Here is a 19,149-nt window from a genome sequence, read left to right on the forward strand (position 1 = left end):
GCAACTTGACTTCCTATATATAAATCTTCACCTCCGGACCATTCCGGAACTCCTCGTGACGTCCGGGATCTCATCCGGGACTCCGAACAACTTTCGGGTTACCGTATACTAATATCTCAACAACCCTAGCGTCACCGAACCTTAAGTGTGTAGACCCTACGGGTTCGGGAGACACGCAGACATGACCGAGACGACTCTCCGGTCAATAACCAACAGCGGGATCTGGATACCCATGTTGGCTCCCACATGCTCCTCGATGATTTCATAGGATGAACCACGATGTCGAGGATTCAATCAATCCATATACAATTCCCTTTGTCAATCGGTACGTTACTTGCCCGAGACTCGATCGTCGATATCCCAATACCTCGTTCAATCTCGTTACCGGCAAGTCACTTTACTCGTACCGCAATGCATGATCCCGTGATCAACCACTTGGTCACATTGACCTCATTATGATGATGCATTACCGAGTGGGCCCAGAGATACCTCTCCGTCATACCGAGTGACAAATCCCAGTCTCAATTCGTGCCAACCCAACAGATACTTTCAGAGATACCTGTAGTGTACCTTTATAGTCACCCAGTTATGTTGTGACGTTTGGCACACCCAAAGCACTCCTACGGTATCCAAGAGTTGCACAATCTCATGGTCTTAGGAAATGATACTTGACATTCGGAAAAGCTACAGCAAACGAACTACACGATCTTTGAGCTATGCTTAGGATTGGGTCTTGTCCATCACATCATTCTCCTAATGATGTGATCCCGTTATCAATGACATCAATGTCCATAGTCAGGAAACGATGACTATCTTTTGATCAACGAGCTAGTCAACTAGAGGCTCACTAGGGACGTGTTGTGGTCTATGTATTCACACATGTATTACGATTTCCGGATAACACAATTATAGCATGAACAATAGACAATTATCATGAACAAAGAAATATAATAATAACCATTTTATTATTGCCTCTAGGGCATATTTCCAACAGGGACTCCTACTCCTGGTGGGAGTAGGACTCCCCTAGGGCGCGCCATAGAGAGAGCCGGCCCTCCCCCTCCTCCACTCCGTTATATACGGGGGAGGGGGCACCCCATAGACACACAAGTTGATCATTCTCTTAGCCATGTGCGGTGCCCCCCTCCACCATAATCCACCTCGGTCATATCGTCATAGTGCTTAGGCGAAGCCCTGCACCGGTAGCTTCATCATCACCGTCATCACGACATCGTGCTAACGAAGCTCTCCCTCGACACTCAGCTGGATCGAGAGTTCGTGGGACGTCATCGAGCTGAACGTGTGTAGATCGCGGAGGTGCCATACTTTCGGTACTAGGATCGGTCGGATCGTGAAGACGTACGACTACATCAACCGCATTGTCATAACACTTCCTTTTATGGTTTATGAGGGTACGTGGACATCACTCTTCCCTCTTGTTGATATGCATCACCTAGATAGATCTTGCGTGTGCGTAGGAAATTTTTTGAAATTACTGCGTTCCCCAACACATGTAGGGTAATTGTTCTCTTCTGTGGAGCTCTTAAGGAAAGCTGTTAGAGAGTATAGTTGCAAAGAGAGGGTCAACATCAAATTTCCAAAGAATGACAAGATAAGGCTTGCTACAAAGTGTGGAAATGTTTGCCCTTGGTATCTGTATGCATCTTGGGATAATGGGTCATTTTGTAATGGTGAAAACATTCAATGGGCAGCATGCTTGTGAGAACAAGTGGCATGTTACAGCCTTTACAGCTAGGTACATTGCTCACAAATATGTAGACAAAATCGGGGCATGTGAGAAAATATCATTGAAGGCCTTCGGAGGTTTTATGCAAGAAGATTGGAACGTGACAATTAAAAGGGGCAAGCTAGGGAGAGCTAGGAAAATTGCATATGATATCATATATGGAGATGGGATTGCACAATACAACTTACTGTGGGACTTTGCAAATGAGCTGAGGAGATCAAAACCTGGGAGTACCTTCCTTCTTGGACTGTCAGAAGAGGGACAATTTTAGAAATGCTACTTTTCTTTTGATGCATGCAAAAGGGGGTTCTTATCTGCTTGTAGGCCTATCATTTTCCTTGATGGTTGCCATTTGAAGACACAATATGCAGGTGTTCTGTTAAGTGCAGTAGGAATGGACTCCAATGATTGCATTTTTCCTATTGCTCATGCAATGGTGCAGCATGAGGACACCAAAGCTTGGAGGTTGTTTCTAACTGCATTGAAGCAAGATCTTGGAATTGAAAACACTGAGCCATGGACAATCATGTGTGACAAACAAAAGGTACGTCTTTGTTCCTATAATTGTGTGACAAAAGTACGTTCCTATAATTTTGTGATATAATTTTGTTTTATAATTTTGTACCTATAGTTCTATGATATAGTTCTGTTATATAATTTTGTTCCTATAATTTTGTGATATAGTTTTGTTATATAATTTTGTTCCTATAATTTTGTGATATTAGTTTGTTCCTATAATTTGGTGATATAATTATGTTCCTATAATTTGGTGGTATAATTATGTTCCTTATGTTTTATATGTTTCCTGCAGGGTTTAATAAAGGCAGTTAAAGATTTGTTTCCTCTATCACCTCACAGATTTTGTGTGAGGCATTTGTGGCAGAATTCCAACAAGAACTTTAAAGGAGAAGCTTTTAAAAATCAACTATGGAGATGTGCCAGGAGTACTATAGAGGGGAGATTCAGGGAAAATATGAACTTGATGTTAGTGCTCAGCCAGGAGGCCCATGATTGGCTTGCAAAGTTAGACCCTAAAACCTGGGTTAGGGTTTACTAGAATGATTTCCCCAAGAGTGATGTGCTCCTAAATAACAACTGTGAGGTGCTCAACAGATATATATTGGAGGCCAGGGAGATGCCAATCATAACCATGTGCCAGATGATCAAAGGGAAAAATATGGGAAGGAATTTTGCAAAGCAACATGAGACTTTGAAGTGGCATGGTGCTATATGTCCAAAGATAAGAAAGAAACTGGGCAAGAGTGTAGAATTTTCTAGAACTTGTCATGCTGCACCAGCTGGCAAAGGACTGTTTGTAGTAAATGATAGAGGAGTTGATTTCGGTGTGGACACAAGGAAGGAAATGTGCAGTTGCAGGAGATGGGATTTGTCAGGTATACCTTGTTGTCATGGGGTTTCTGCTCTTAGATATGAAAAGATTCCACTTGAGTCTAGGGTGAACTCATGTTACTCCATTGCAACTTATTGCAAAGCATATGAGCACATTATTATGCCTTGTAAAGATGTCAGTGAGTGGGCAAAGATAAAAGGTAGAAAAATCATACGACCACCACTTCAGAAGAAGAAAGGAAGAAGGGCAAAAAACATAAGACAACAATTAGAAGAGAAGCAAGGAGAAAGAGGAGTGCAAATCACAAGGGCAGGTGCTATCGACAAGGTTGAAGAAGAAGGGCGCTGCCGCCTGCCGCCATCCACAAGCCCAACTTCAAGCCACCAAAGATTTCTGGACAGGTCGGCGACATCGAAGAAGATGTCGTGCGCCAACCCGCGACACCTACACTTGCCGGATACGAAGACCGCAGAGACACGAGAGCCAATTGCCCCCTCGCAAGCATTGATTGGAGCGCTGCTGAGATGAAGGAAGGGCAGAGGCAATTTATTCCGACGCGATGCCATCCCCTCCATCGAACAGACGTCCCAAGGACAAACGAGGCCCTACCCTATCTACTAGTCAAATCACTGGGGGGGGGGGGTCCCACCTCTGCCATCGCCGGAGCGGCAGGCGGAGGCGAGGACCTGCGGCGTTGCCGGCGTAGGAATGGGGCAGTTATTTCAAATCGCCTTGTGCAGTTTGGGTTGGGGGCAAAGTGGTACGTCGCTGGGGTTGCGGAGGGTGCTTTGAGATTGCCGCCAGGGGCCATCGAATACGCTCAATTTCTCAATTTTATATATCAAACTGAATTATTCTTTTGAGAATTGTCAAATTGAATTAAAAGGAAGAAAAAATGTCCAACACATTGTTGGACGTCTTCCCTTCGAGAGAGAACCCCCACCCAGCCCAAGGAGGGACAGCCAAAATTGAAATTCCCGCTCGGACGCAAGAACTCAACAAACCAAATTGAATCGACGGCTCCAGCTCCGTAACCGATTCCCCGCACCGCCACCGCAGCGGCTCGCCGTCGACGGGCCGCGCCCCCTCCCCGTCCTCTCGCCCCGTCTCCCCTCAGTTCAAGAGACCTCACGCCGCGCCTCCCCTCGGTTCAAGCCCCTCGCCGCGTCGACCGGCTCCCCTTCGTGTCCGTGCGCGCCGCACCGACCTCACCGCCGTCGAGCCCGGTGCCTCCGCGCCTGCTCCGAGAACCCTCGGTCGAACACACCTCGGCGAGCGCAGTGCCTCCTGCTCGTCCCCGCGCGGTGCGTCCCCGATCCTGGGCGCACCAGCTCCGAGCAGCATCAACCCCAAGACCCTCTCCTTCACGCGCGTGGTCTTCGAGGAATCGAGGTGCTGATGGGCTCTCAAGGTGATCTGCACGGCGGCGGCGGCGGCCGCCGCAATCAGGGCCACGCTGATGGACCAGAGCCGCTGGACCAATCCTGTCGCCATGATGCGGCCCTGCGCGTATAACTTCTCTTCCTTCTCTTGTTTAGTTTCTCTGCAATTTTTATGCTGTATGTATCATTCTTCAGTATCTGTATTTTTGCCATTGCCATGTCATTTGGGACTTTGGGTATTCTTGAAATGAACCTGCTGCACACCATTATCTGTGCTGCTGCTGAATGGTTCAGTTCGAGAATGGTGTGGCCACACCATTAGCTGAACCTGATGATGAACACCCTTCTGAACTGAACCTGATGAACTTTGGGAACTGAACCCAAGAGGAGCACAACAGGAAGACGCGGCATTAGGTGTTCAGAATAAGTTGGTTAGCAAGGGGTGCGTTGATGGTGATCTGTGATACCATTGTCTTGTTGTCGGATAATTGCATTGAACCACGCCAGGGTCCAGTTGACCATTCATAATTGTGGGGGCTTTCTTTGGTATACGTATTACTTAGTTCAAATCCAACATATCCTTAGTATGTGAATATGAAACCATAACTTGTTTTCTTGCCGGCTGTACTAAGCTTTAAATCTAAGAATCCAATAATCTTTAAGTTGTTCGCTTGCAGATTGCAAATGCTTTTCTTGATGAGGAGATTAAAAACATCAACAACTCACTGGTTGACACGGAAATCAATGTTATAAGCGACAGTGCTGATGCGGGGACATTAATTACCCTTTCCTACATGGCCGTGGCCGTTGCTCCTGACCTCAAAGCCATATTTGCAAGATCAGAAAAGGTACACCTGTAGAGACAACTACTGTTGCTTAAAATCGCTTCAATATCACTGTAAATTAGTTAATTTTTAGTTGCTTCAGTGTCTAATTTCGTGAACAATACAGCCTCCTATCAGCGCTGCAAAACTACTTGTCCCCACGGATTACCCAAGGAGTTCTCCTGTGCTTGTTGAGGATGATGAAGATGCGCAGGAGAGGTGAGTTGAAGTAGTTAGTTGATGGTGATCTCTTTAAGCTCCTGTTGGTTACAGTAAAAAATCTGCTGTTTTTTCAGTAACCCAGTGCTATCGACTATCTGCAGGAATGAGTTCAAGGCCATGTCAAACTCGGTCCACAAGCAGTTCAAGCTTGCCCTAGCTGAGCATAGGTCCATCAATGATATTGCAAGGGAATGGGATTCCTGTGTGCGTGCAGCTGTGCTGAAGTTAGCGAAATCTTTTGGCGGAGGCACCTTCACCTCAAGGTATGGCAAATGGGAGAGTGTCTCGTCACTTGGATCGAATGGTGCAGCTGCTAAAGGGGAAGATCATGAGTGTGATAGAGCTGAAACAACAATCTCCGAGAAATCCACAGGAGTAAGTCTATTTGTTCGACTCACTCGTAGTCGATGCTATGTTCCAAACTCTTTATTGATAAATTTTATCTGTTGATGTGAGCGGCAGTCTTCACTATCCGCAGCTCAACACACCTTAGCTCCTTCAATGTGGTCTGTCCGTATAATGAGCGATAACATATGTGTGCCATATGGGAAGATTGGTGATTGTTCTGGGGGATATAGTGTTCTGAACACATTTTAGAGGGAAAAATACACAGCTGACATTCTTAGCCATTAACTTCTGAAGTTTTTAGTCCAAGGGAATCTGTTATATTTTGCTGCATTATTTGTTCAAGCAATTATTTGTTCTGTTTTAGAATTATTTGCTCAGTTTAGGGGTTATTTCCATCCATTTAACTTCATTGATACGCCTGTTTGCTAGGAACTTTTTGCTGTCTCTAGTGACTGACTGTAATTTTGTGGTTCAGAAATCAGAGATAACACCAGCAGATGGCCATTCTAATACCAGAGGTCACGCCTGCTCCACTCCAGCTCTCTTCCCTCCGCTCCAGCCTCAAGCTCACAGAACCACTGCTCTGAGCACTCACAGTTTTAAGGTAATGTCGTTTACACTTCTCATTGTCATGACAGACCAATGAATACAACGTTCTTTTATTTTCCTGAAATGTACTTCAGATTAAAGGATCTGTTAAGTTTCTGAAAGCCTAAACTGTCACGCACCTTCAAGCAGTTCACTACTACGTTTTTATGTTTCTATATGGGGTGGAGTTGCAACTTGCATAAGTGGATTAGTGCTAGCTTATGCATACTTGAGTTGTACACAGGTTAAATGCTTGAATATTTAAACTAAGAAATGAGTCGTTTATTATCTGGCTAATGTGTCTATGCATTGCAGCAATGGTACCTATCTTCAATACAAGGTGATTTAGCTGAGGAATTACAGAAGATGGAGGTGATCTATAATGTGATCATGGAGAGGCAGTCGACGAATGAGAGGGATGATCTGAGTGATCTGTGGCTACTCATCAATGAAGGTGTTAAGAAGTGCAAAGGTATCCTCTTAGAAATTCATGCCTTGGGAGGGTCCTGGGATCAGGAGATCGACCCGAAATTCATCTGGTGATCTCACTAGTAGTTGAACGATGTTGGAACACGAGGATGTACTTGGACTTGGTAGAGCCCACGACATCGGGTTTTTTCTTCGTACAGAGTTGAATTCACACGATGAGGTGTTGTGCTTCTGCAACAATCTGAAACTGTGGCTATGCAACATATTGAAATTCGCATACAAGTGAAGACATTGTTCAGTCGGCAGTGTATATTCAGGATAGGGCTCCTAGCAAATGGTTGTTCATGTATTCATTTTCTTCTGCTTTCAGCAGAACATGTTGAATGTTGATGTCAAAATTCAATCAAGATGTTGAAATACTGGTCATGAGGTCACGATTAATTCAACCGTGTATACATTTCTCCAGCCGTCTGCCATCAAGAATCTCTGTTGCATTGTCAAGTGTGGCCTATCAAGTACTCCCCCCGTAAAGAAATACAAGAGCATTTAGATCACTATTCTAGTGTTCTAAAGGCTCTTATAAATCTTTACAGAGGAAGTACCAACAGTCATATTCATGTATCTGCAATGCAGCGGGATTTTGAACCAAGCTTAGATGAACACTGTACTTGCACATCGGTATAAACAGTCAAGTTGGTGTGGATAGTACGACAAATTCTTTAAAAAAAAACACCCCATATATTAATTAAGCCAAAGAAAAAAATTCTTACAATCATTCGTTACAGCATACACCATACAGGGCGGAACAGAATTAAAAAGAATCCCATCGGACCTAGTACTAAAGCTAAACCTAGCAATCTCATGTGCCACCCCATTGGCAGTCCGACTTATCTTTGCAATATTAAAATTTTGGATCATCCTAGATATACTCAGAGCCTCATCCATCAGATCAGCCAGAGGGGACCTGTCAAGCTTCTCATTTGCAAGAAACGAATGTACGAAAACACAGTCAGTCTCTAAAATAATAGATTGATGAAGGGTGATACCTATATAAAGTCCTGCGAGGCAGGCGCGAAGCTCAGCTTCATTCACACTGGTAGACCGATCAATAAAGTCCCACGAAGAAACAATAATATCTCCAAATGAATTACGAGATATGACCCCCACACTGGCTGCATTAGTACTCTCCACAAAACTGACGTCAACATTGATCTTGATATGATCATTAGGGGGAGGAGTCCACACCACATGATCTTTTAACGATGTGTAACCCGCTACAACTCCGCTCACCTTCTCCTTACCTTTGTTGCTAGCGCCCAATTGAGCGGTGTCATGACTAGACGTGAAAGTGGACCAAAAATTGTCCACAAAATGTGCAGAGGCATTAACGGATTCTTTCCCCTTCCCAGGGGCGTACCCATGTTGAGCCACCCGGGTGCACAGGACACCGAGTGCAGGAATTTTTCTTTGTAAATTTAATGCAAACTATAGTGAAGGACACCCCATTCTTAGATGAATATTGTGAGTGATTATATGATGGGACACCGGATCATTTTCTCTCTAGGTCCGCCATCATTTTCTCTCTAGGTCCGCCCCTGCCCCTTCCCAAAAATTAAATTATTTCTCAAATGCCATGCTCGTCAGAAAAGAAACATGATTTGCTCCCTCTGCCACAAACCCAACTGCGCCAGCAAAATCAATAACCAATCTGGTCCCGTGCACTTGAAGAACCCTTCATCAGGAATATTCCACCGCTCTCTCACGGCCATTCGAAGAGCACGAGCTTTAGAACAACTCACCAGAGCATGAAGGATGTCTTCATCTTGAACCCCACAAATAGAACACATACATGAATCAGTCTGATGGTGCTTAACTTTATTCATCTGGACCGCCAAGCTATTGGTAGCAGCTCGCCACGCAAAAATCTTGATTTTTTGAGGTATATTAGCTTTCCATATTATCCCCCAAATCCCTCTTTCCCCCTCTGGTTCGCCACTAGATTGTTTCTGAGGTACGACAAAAATATTTAGCCTAGTGGGTGGTTTGTTGTGCGTTTGTGCAGTTTTAGTAATACTTGCAAGGTTTTGTTTCCCATCCTTATGCTTGCAGCGCGCCAATGGCCACACTCCATGCTCAAACTGCTCGAACGATCTTGGCTATGATTGCGACTTGTGCGTTGAGCATGAGACTGTAACCCACTGCTCTGCCATGGAGCGTGTCCTCCGTGTGGACCTTGTGTGGTTCTTGCGATACAGACAACATTTTTCCTTTACAAAATAAGCTCCAGATGAGCCGGGTTTTAAATTGACAAAGGTATCAACCGACCAAGAATTACAAGAAAACAACAAGCCGCAATGGCCCGAACCGATGGAAGGGAGCTTATTGGAAAGTTTACAACACAACGACCAAGACCAGCACCTAAGAAAGGGAAAGAGAGAACACAATTAGCAAAGACTCTACCCCCCACACTCTGGCACCAAGGAAAGTTAACCAGAAGAAGCAAAGTGAGGATCAACCTAGAGTTACACGTGAAGTCCAGATCCAAGTGACGCCAAACTGAAGGAACACACCACATTATATTCTCAAACAGTGAAGAGGGGCCCTACCCCCTCGCCTTGGTTTGAAAGGCGGCACATTATCGGATTGTAGAGACGCTCACCTAAGAGCTAGAAGGATGTTGGCCTCGATGCCCGTGGCAACACTACTTCAAAACTGCCTATAGGTGAAAGCATATAGTAATATAGGAAAACTTAGTACTGGCATGGGGGACGAGGCACCACCAATATAATGCAACTGATATAACCCACATACTAGTGGCGTTCCGTTACACACGCACCACTTGCATCACACACTAGGGGTGTGTTTGATATTCTTTTTTAAGAAATGATATTTTTTTCTAACGGTGGCATTTGCGGGATTAAGCATGCTACTAATGACGAGGAACAATAATGGCATGGCTTTCTGGCCACATGACACATATAGTTTTCAGGCCTAGAAAATGTTGTCACAACAATGTTTTTCGCTTTTTCACTTTGCTGCCACGGCAGCCTTTTTTCCCCTGTCGTGGCATCAACTATAATTATATCGGTAATAGATGTTTGCACATTATAATGATATCTCAATATAGAAAGTATGAATGAATCATAAAAGGAGAAGTGAGGCGAAGGGAACTTTAGATAGCTCGGCACGTTTGGAAGAACATTAACACAACAACAATGTAATATATACCCACTAGTACCCCAACACCGTCACTCTGCTTTGACATAGCTAGCGCTCGCTTCAGTTGTTGACGAAACTATAATGGCGAATGTTTGCTATCAAGTTGAAGAAGGGCAGGAGGTCATCAACCTATCCCTTTAAGCGAGCCTCTACCTCCTACGGACTAGCCGCGCCGCCATTGAACATCCCTCTAGTGTCGATGGCATCCTGGTTGATGATGTTCACAAACTTCAACTAGATGCATCTGAACTGATCTCTGCAATATCCATCTCGGATTTCATGCATTCTTTTCCCCTAGTTGATGATGTCATCTGATGTAATGGATGTTGTGGCCGGCGATTTCGCCGCACCCACTAGTTAATGGAATGCATGCATGGTGTTCCAGACAAAAAAAACATCCACTTGCAACGATTCATCCCAAAACAAAGCCAAACCACCACTTATGTTGTCACGGCAAACACCATGAAAACTCTTCATACCTAAACCCGACTTCATCTTCTCAATCTTAGTTGAAACTTGTCTTGTCTCGCAGAGAAAAACCAAGTTTGGAGACAATAAATTTTGCGATGGCCAACACCTCACGAATTGTTTGGTGGTTCCCATCCCTCCCGGCCAGTTCTAGAATAGGAGATTCATTGTTCCTGGCGGCGCCCCTCTTTGGAGCCCACAAAATATTTTGCACCATCACCGTTGTACCCATCCATTTTCGCCTTTTTGCTGCTAGAGCTCGATGTAGGAGGTACATGTTGTTTGTCCTCTTCTCTGCCGTCAGTTAGAGCTAGAAATCCGTTACCAGGAAGAACTTTCTCCATACTCAGGCATTTCCTCGCCCCTTTGCCAAGTTACATCAAAGCAACCACAAGCAGATTCTTATGGGGACTCGTGGCAGAATCCCTAACATCATCATCCACCTCCACCCCCTTACTCGGCATACCACCAAGACCACTACCACCAGCCATGTTCCTAGTATTCCCATGATAATCGAAGCCGGCACGAAGCTTGCTTGGGGCATCAGCATAAAGCGAGTCATCGAACTTCAAACCTTTAGCTTAAAAAAACCACACTCCTTGAACTCATGCCAAATTCTTTCGCAAGCCTTGCAAAACCGAGCAAGTTTCTCATATTGAACAGCGAACACATGCCACTCCTTACAACCATATAATGCTCAATCCTAACACACACACACACACATAATCACTCTTGAGGCCTTGAGTTCCCAGTCAGCCTCACATCAAGCACCTTCCCGGCGTTTTTATCAACTTTTCCATTATTTCTTTGTTGCAATAACCATCGGGGAGCTTATGGATTTGCAACCACATAGGCATAAAACTCATGTGAATCTCTTTCGCCTTGCTGACGCCGTCATATGGGTGTAGAAGAACCCCCCAGTAACGGAATATCCAAGGTCCTTGGTTCATGATCCTCTCCGAATCTCCTAAGTACGGAGCTTGCACCACAAACATATTTGCACCCAACAACCGAAAGCGGACTTCCTGGGATTCCAGGCAGAATATTATGCCCTTATTTGATCTTTGAAACTTAAGCATACTTTGAAATTGCAGTGGTCGATGAAAAGGTGGGATGCGGGAAGAGAAACTTTAGCGCTTGTTGTGGTGTGGTTGAGGCATTTTTCACCATGTGCTTATTGCAACACACATGCATTGTCCTTGTCCTAGTAGTAATATCACTGATATTAATAAGAAAAACCTCCCGCTAAACTCGGTCCTTTTTTTAGGCCAAAGCTAAAACCGAAGAAAAAAGAAATGTATCTGTTGGACAAAAGAGTTGGCAACTCCAAACATTTTTTATGACAAATTTAGTGACGTGAGGATGACAACTTTAGTTGTCGAGCACGACAACTTCTTTTCGGATGGCAAGTTTTATTTTTTCTGGTATTTTTTTCGGATTGCAACCTTAGTTGTAAAAACATCAGGTCCGGAATGCCTCGTGCCACTGGATCGTGTGACACTTATCGTTTAGGTAAAAAAAAAAGTTACCATAGCTGCCTAAGGAGAAGACAGATCATTCTCCATCGAGAAACCGCTTGTACAGAAGAGAGCTCGACGGGAACTGGATCCAGAAGCACCGCACGCAGAGCTCGGCGGGAGATCGATCGGCCGATCGTCCATCCATCCATCATGGCCAAGGTGATCACCTCGGACACATTTCTCTCTCGGATCCCCGTCCAGTCTATCTTCGGGCCGCCGCCGCGATTCACCGCGTGCACATCTGAATGGGGTTCGTAGGTTGCCCGCTTAGGAGGAGGGCGACGGTGGCCTGATGGAGGTGCGGAAGGGGAGGCGGCGCCGGCACCTCCGCTCTCTCTGGGCGGCGGCGGCGCGGCCGGAGCTTTAGGGTTTAATTTGGGGGAAATTGATTGATGCGCGTGCGCTCCCATAATTTCCCCGATTCGAAGCGATTTTGCAAATTCTATCGCGAGAATGCTGATTGCCATGGTCTGATTTGGGTTTGCCGACTGAACATTCCGGTGTGATTGTCCTGTATCAGAAATTTGGATATGGACCTCTGAAGAACCTTGAAATCTCTGAAAGATGGATGATATACTTATTCTCTGCTTCACTGTCATATGCCTATATGTCCATCTCTTGCATTGTTACTGAACTTTGCATTTTGCTGGGAGCAATCTACAGAAGGCTGGCGCTGATAGGACCGCGGCGGCGATGAAGGCAGGGAGCTGCTCCAGGAAGAAGGCTAGGGTCGAGCCCGAGGCCAAGGCTGCGTCCTCCTCCAAGATCACTGTCACCTTAGACCCCAAGTTGCTGGAGTGCTCGGTTTGTTGCAGCCCACTGGTTGCTCCCCTTTCTCAGGTACTGAACAGAGCCCTGTACTCGGCGAACTAGTATTAAGTTTTCCCTTTTTGAATTGAATCCTTACTCCATTTTACTGGATTCTTTTCACCCTGCAATTTAGTTTTGTGTTACGAGGTTTCGACGGTTTGTATCTTGTATCTTGTATGTTGATGTTGATGTATAGTTTCTGATATTTCACTTGTAGCAAATCTTGCATCAGTTATGATGTTTTGGTCAGTATGCTGATCGTAGAATTCTATTTTTTTTCCTTCGTCTCATTTCAGCACAACTGGTTGAATGTTAGTATTAGGGAAGCTAATAAAATTAAGATGTGCACATATTGGTCCCAACTCATTTCAGTATGTATCGGTCAGTAACTTTGCATTTAGGTAAACTAAGTTTCCATCCAGAGCAATCTGCGGACATATATCTTCTCCTGTGGCTTGTCAATTGCCATTACCAAGAATCTATGATGCATTGCCAATCTTGGCCTATGGCAGCATCAACTCTCTGGGTGACTGAGTGGACCTAGGTTCAACAAACTGTTACTAGCACGAAAATCATGTATATGCTTAGTAACAGAGTCTGAGCCAAAGTTTTGGAAGCCCATTATCTAGTCAAGTGATACGTGAAATATGCGCGAGCATGCTATGCTTTGCATCAAAATCACCGTAGATAGTAGCATAAAGTTGGCAGCAGCGGTAATCCAGTGTTATGTTGTGCTTGTGCACTCCTGCTGTTCCAGTAACACATTCCTGTTTCTCTCTTTTTGTCTGCAGTGCGCAAATGGCCATATCACATGCTTCGAGTGCTCCTCCGATCTGAGCTACAGTTGCAGCTTGTGTTCTGGGCCCGCCAACACCCACTGCAGCGCCTTGGAGCGCATCCTCGGCGGCCTGGCCGTGCCGTGCTCGTTCCAGGAGCATGGGTGCACCGAGATGATCCCGTTCACGGAGAAGCTGGCCCATGAAGAGTCCTGCCTCCATGCCCCATGCCACTGTCCCATCGCTGGCTGCTGCCCCTACCCTGGTCGGTCCCTGTGCGACCACATCAACGCGGAGCACCCTACGATCCAGTACACCCGCATCACGGCCGGCCGCCTCTACCCCCTGAGCATGCGCCATGACGAGCCGGCCCGCCTTGTATCCCTCGGCAGCAAGGTGGTCTTTCTTCTTGTGGTTGACCGGAGCATCCCGTCGGGGCTCACATTGTCGGTGATCCACCTCATGAGCGACCCGATCGAGAGGGAGGGTTTCAAGTACAAGATCCAAGTGCATACGCAGACGGGCATTCTCTCTCTGTCCGGCGAGACACAGAGTGTCGGTCGACTGAGGGGGCCTTACCAGGCTGGCGCGTCGCTGTTCGTCTCGAACACCATGTGGTCTCCCCCAGATTCTCCAGTGTACCTCGAGCTGAAATGCTAAATCTATACTCAATCTGGTAGTAGAAGAATTCTGAGACTCCATTCTATGTTTGCGCTCTTGTCAGCTGTGTCAATGTGGTTACTAGGAGTACATTATCTCTGTTGTTTGTCGAAGTTGGGTAATTGGATCATAACATATGGATTGGTGCAATGCTAAGTTGCTAGCAATGCTAGCTTAATTATTAAGCGAAAGGTAATTCTTGGAGAGTGCAGATTTGTTAGATGTGTGTAGCCCGGCCAAGAGCTGCTACTACTTTTTTGTCCAACAGTGAGTTTCCAGATTTGTGAGGTTTCTGGTGCCCGGCCAAGAGCTACTACAATTCTTTTGCCCAACTGTATGCTTGCAGCTTTTCTCCATGTATGCATGCATGCATGTATTCTTGAGCTCGATCGATCCGTGAAGCGACAACATTGAAAGAGTTGCCATTTTTCATGGTAGAAAGAATAATTTTCAATATCTATATCTATACATCTATACATATTATTAAAGGGAGGTGATATTCTTGGTTTCGTCCTGTTTTGTTTGATCCACTTCAATTAATTTCATGTACGCTATTTGGTTTCGTTACATGCCACCCGTTTTGGCCCAACGGAGGAAGCCCACCTGACGGCACACTGTGGCCCACGTCCGGAGAGCTGGCAAACAAAAAAAAATAGCCGATGGGAGGGCTCGATCTCATAACCCGCCAACCGGCCACACACAGTTTGTCCAACTAACCCAGTTAGAGATATGAGAGGATTATTTTTCTCCCGTTGCAACGCAGGGGCCTTTTTGCTAGTAGATATATAGAGTTCCGTTGGAGCTTTTGAGGAGTACCTCTGTCTCATAATGTAAGACGTTTTTTGAAACTACACTAGTGATTGGATTGCATCCGGGCCGTTGGAGCCAAGGGGTGTTGCCAGGACAGACAAGGGCTGTTGGATAACTGAAGAATGTAGACGCCCTGTTCTGAACTTACTGAACACTTGAACACCGCGTTGCAGTAATGTTGCAAACTACAGTACCTACCTACCATGCTCTGCATCTTGCAAAGTTGTATATTCAGAAAAACTCTTTTGCAATGTTACAGCAGTATTATGCACACCAAACCTAGCGAAGCCTTGTTAATCTCGTAGTGAATTAGTTTGTCAGGTACTCGGGTAATCTCAACCTGATTTTCTGATATTGTTGTATGAGTTTCCGAGGAGCGACATTCAGGCTGTTATGCTGGGCGAGCTTGGCGGACTCAGCGGTGATAATTAGACCGATGCTAGTGGATCAAGATACTAACGGCTAGCCGCAGCCGCAGCCGCCCGTCATGGTCGCGAGCCCACCGTCACCTACTCCGGCGACTCTCACCGCCGGCCCGATGCTTCCCTAACCACGCCGCGCCTACCACCTTGCGTTCCGGTATGCCCAAGCTCCTCCGCCTGGCCGCCTCGCCCCAGCACCTCGTGTCCCCACACGCCCGCGTCCTCCTCATGCGCCTCCTTCTCACCCGCCGTCGCTGCCGCGCTTCTCCCCTTCTCCTGCCCCCGCCGTCCTTCCCATGCCCATATCGGCAGGAATCACCCTGAACCAAAATAACGCAGCTTCCCATATATTGGTATATCTCTTCAAGATTCGTGAGCTCGCCCTTGCCCGTGTCCTGTTCGGTGAAATGCTGCGGTATGGTGTTGGCCTGGATGAGTATGCTAATGCTTACACGGCTTATTGTGATCTTGACGGCGTGAGGGGGCTTTTGGCGAGGATGCAGGGTGAGGTGGTCAAGGTCAGCGTGGTCTTTACAATGTACTGAACTATTGATGCATGGTTTGTGCAGTCATCAGTAATTCAGTATATATACTGCTCAGGACGCGGTGGAGGTAATAGCAGCAGCAGCAGCATACTCAAGGCAAGAGTACCATGGTGGCCAGAGGGGTTACTTACAGCTAATGAAATGCCTTACAGGACGCTGGTGTATGGGTTTTCTCGGACAGAGGAGCTGGAAATGGCATTCAGAATGACATATGACATGGCCAGGCTTGCCATCAGGAGGCCAATTGCTCGTTTATGCTTGATAGGCTACCGGAGAGAGGGTGAAGCGGATGAGGCTTTCAGGTTAGCTTGTCAGTTGGGCGCAGTGCCAAACATATTTGCATATAATGCATCGCCTGATAATCAATCTGTGCAAGAATGGTATGTTTGGCGAAGCAGATAGGCTCTTCAATGAGATGGTAGACAGGGGGGCTGGAGCCAAATGAGGTGACTTATCCTATGTTGATACATTCACTTCGCAAAAAAAAGGGGGGGACGCACTTCATAGTTTGATAGGATGTGGGAAAAGGGAGTCAGAGTGACAATTTATCCATACAGTTCCTTAGTTAATGGTTGTTGCAAACAGAATGTTTGGATAAGCCGATGGGCTTTCTGAGCTGAGACTGGATTGACATCAAATGCTTGCAGCTTCATATTCTCCACTCAATGCTGGCTTTTATAGAAAGGGGGATCCGATCAGCCCAGTGCGGTGCAACTCCACATGGAGATGGCTTAGAAGGGTATTCCATGGAGATGACCTATACGCTAACAGTGCTAATCAATTGTTTCTGCAAAGATAAAAAAGTTGGATGAAGCCTCTAGCTAGGTTGTTTTGTAAGATGATTGACAGGAACCATCTTAATGTTATCCTTTACTCGACTAGTGTGGCTCTCACAAGTCACATCACACCAAGGGTTTCCCTGAGCAGTTGCTGCATGCACAATCTGGGGCTGCCAGCCAGAATGTACAGTTGCTTCTTCCAGGCGCACAATCTCACTCTAGATGTTGTACTTCCTGTCATGTTTTGGCAAATGAATTTTGGTAATTTGACAATTATATACAGCTCTCAGTGGATTATACTGCTGTGGGAAAAAAATAATATTCTGCCGACTAATAGTGTTGTTTCTTCCATGAAAGTTTCCCTTTAGCATAGTAAGGATTTGGCCAGTTACTCCAAAATAGGCCGGTTACGTGCTTCATCTCAATGATTGTTTTTCTGCCTTTTAACTGTAACTGCAAGGAATGAGTTAAGGAAGATCAGTATTAAACCAAGTTCAAATCCTCTAGCTGTACTAGCACTTTCCTGTGTTAGTTGCTGCTTAGACTTTGATTGTATTCGAGTAGTAATTCTGTTACTTGCTGGAAATTGATGCTGGGTGCATGCATGGCTGGGTGTCCTAATATGTAGTTGGGTAACTTGGGTTCACGCTCGTTAGTGTAATGCTTTTGGAAACTGAATGATACTGATGCATTTCTAGTCTGCGATTTCTGTTTCTTGTGACAATTTGCTTGTGCTGTCAGATATATGCATTTGTTACTGGATATGTGAAATATTATGGTCAATTTTTGCTGCTACTGTGTATTATCCCGTATGCTTTTTGTACACATGTACTTTGTTAACAGTCTGACTGCTGTTTTGCTTGGAGTGATAAATTCATGTTGCTAGTATACTAGATTGTGAAAGTGATTTCTCAAACCTTTGGAATGTTTTACAAGCCATGTAGTATTTTGAAAACTGCTATTTCTATAGGGCTATTATACAACACTGGGATTTTACATCTTACATTTATCTGATACTGCTGCAAATAAACTAGCTCTGATAAGAAATGCTAACCAAAATGACATAATGCAACTTCTGTTATTGCAGGATCGTGTCATTCCAGCTCAAATGTCTCGAGCCAAGGCTCCTCTTCTGCTCCATATTCTCCAATACGCTCACCAGCAAACAGGTGGTATGCATCTCTGATTGCATGCATCTCTACCGCTGCATCTCTTATCAATGTCCGTTCTTGAGGCTGTATTTTTGAGCAGGATACGCCAAGACTGAAGACAGAAATCAAGCACTGCTGGTTTCTACTACTTTTTATATCATCCCTTGGTTCTCTGTGTAGCCAGATTGTTGGGTCAGCTATCTCCAAGGTTCTATCTGGGAGAGCCTCCTCGGCAAATTTATGCAGATCCAATGAACCCTCAAATGTTTCATCTGTTGGGCTTCTTCCAGTAAACATCTCACGCAGCAATATGCCAAGACTATAAATATCACTAGGTGATTGATGGCCTAGTTGATCCAGCAACTTTGGAGGCGATCGCGTGTAGGGAAGCGCTAGCATTGGCGGAGGACACAAACTGCTGCGGCAGACCCACCGTTGTCTCGCTGGATGCCTGCACCCACGTGGATTTTTGTGTGACCCGGCGGCACTGCAGCTGCTTGCATGTGAATGCCCTCCCTCCCGGCGTGCTCTATGCAAAGTAGTCGGCGTCTGCTCCTGCAGTAGGTCAAGCTCAGAAATGAATCGGTTGATAAACATGTGCATGGCTTGAGGGCTCTGAGTGATCCCCTCATGTATAACTTTGCGACGAGCTGACCAAATAGCCCAGAGGGAAACAGACATCCTCAACAAATCAACATGCGGTAGGATGTTCATTAAAGCAAATATCCATCCAGTGCTTCACACTTGGCTCCGTGTTGGATATCATTTCACTTGAAACATACCCCAAGCCCAGTACAAACCCAATATTTCACTGAAATCGAAGCCCAAGGAAACTTCCAACACAAAAGCCCGGAAGGCCGAAACCTAGCTCAAGGCCCGATAAAATAACTAACACGAATGCTTGTTGAGTTATTTGCCCTTCAAAAGTTATTAAAAAAAATCTGCCCTTCAAAAGCGCAAGCACAAAATACATATAAATCCATCAGCAACGCATCCATACATCTTGGAGTTTCTACATGACCACGAGCCACACCCGATCACTAAAAAATACTGTAGTAAAAAGAACGTGCATGAAGTAATAAATATCAGGTACGCACA

At 45.5% G+C, this 19,149-nt stretch overlaps 2 protein-coding genes across 2 annotated transcripts; both read left to right on the forward strand.

Annotated features, from left to right (window-relative positions):
* The first annotated feature begins 5,163 nt into the window (after window positions 1-5,163).
* LOC123057571 (uncharacterized) lies at window positions 5,164-7,184 on the forward strand. The gene is made up of 5 exons (XM_044480516.1): window positions 5,164-5,328; window positions 5,432-5,523; window positions 5,628-5,901; window positions 6,350-6,478; window positions 6,778-7,184. The coding sequence occupies exons 1-5, from the start codon at window positions 5,275-5,277 to the stop codon at window positions 7,003-7,005; spliced, it is 777 nt and encodes a 258-aa protein (XP_044336451.1). The 5' UTR covers window positions 5,164-5,274; the 3' UTR covers window positions 7,006-7,184.
* A 4,866-nt stretch (window positions 7,185-12,050) lies between these two features.
* Window positions 12,051-14,548, forward strand: LOC123056616 (putative E3 ubiquitin-protein ligase SINA-like 6). The gene is made up of 3 exons (XM_044479957.1): window positions 12,051-12,257; window positions 12,762-12,938; window positions 13,700-14,548. Exons 1-3 carry the CDS (start codon window positions 12,051-12,053, stop codon window positions 14,342-14,344), a joined length of 1,029 nt encoding a protein of 342 aa, XP_044335892.1. The 3' UTR covers window positions 14,345-14,548.
* The last annotated feature ends 4,601 nt before the right edge of the window (window positions 14,549-19,149 follow it).

This window comes from Triticum aestivum, chromosome 3A (assembly GCF_018294505.1).
Source record: "Triticum aestivum cultivar Chinese Spring chromosome 3A, IWGSC CS RefSeq v2.1, whole genome shotgun sequence".
Lineage (NCBI taxonomy): Eukaryota > Viridiplantae > Streptophyta > Magnoliopsida > Poales > Poaceae > Triticum > Triticum aestivum.

Coding starts and splice junctions, on each gene's coding strand:
- LOC123057571 (XM_044480516.1), top strand. CDS start 5,275: ATGGCCGTGGCCGTTGCTCCTGACCTCAAAGCCATATTTGCAAGATCA. Junction 5,329..5,431: donor TATTTGCAAGATCAGAAAAG/GTACACCTGTAG, acceptor TGAACAATACAG/CCTCCTATCAGCGCTGCAAA. Junction 5,902..6,349: donor TCTCCGAGAAATCCACAGGA/GTAAGTCTATTT, acceptor TTTGTGGTTCAG/AAATCAGAGATAACACCAGC.
- LOC123056616 (XM_044479957.1), top strand. CDS start 12,051: ATGCCTCGTGCCACTGGATCGTGTGACACTTATCGTTTAGGTAAAAAA. Junction 12,258..12,761: donor ATCCATCCATCATGGCCAAG/GTGATCACCTCG, acceptor AGCAATCTACAG/AAGGCTGGCGCTGATAGGAC. Junction 12,939..13,699: donor TGGTTGCTCCCCTTTCTCAG/GTACTGAACAGA, acceptor TTTTGTCTGCAG/TGCGCAAATGGCCATATCAC.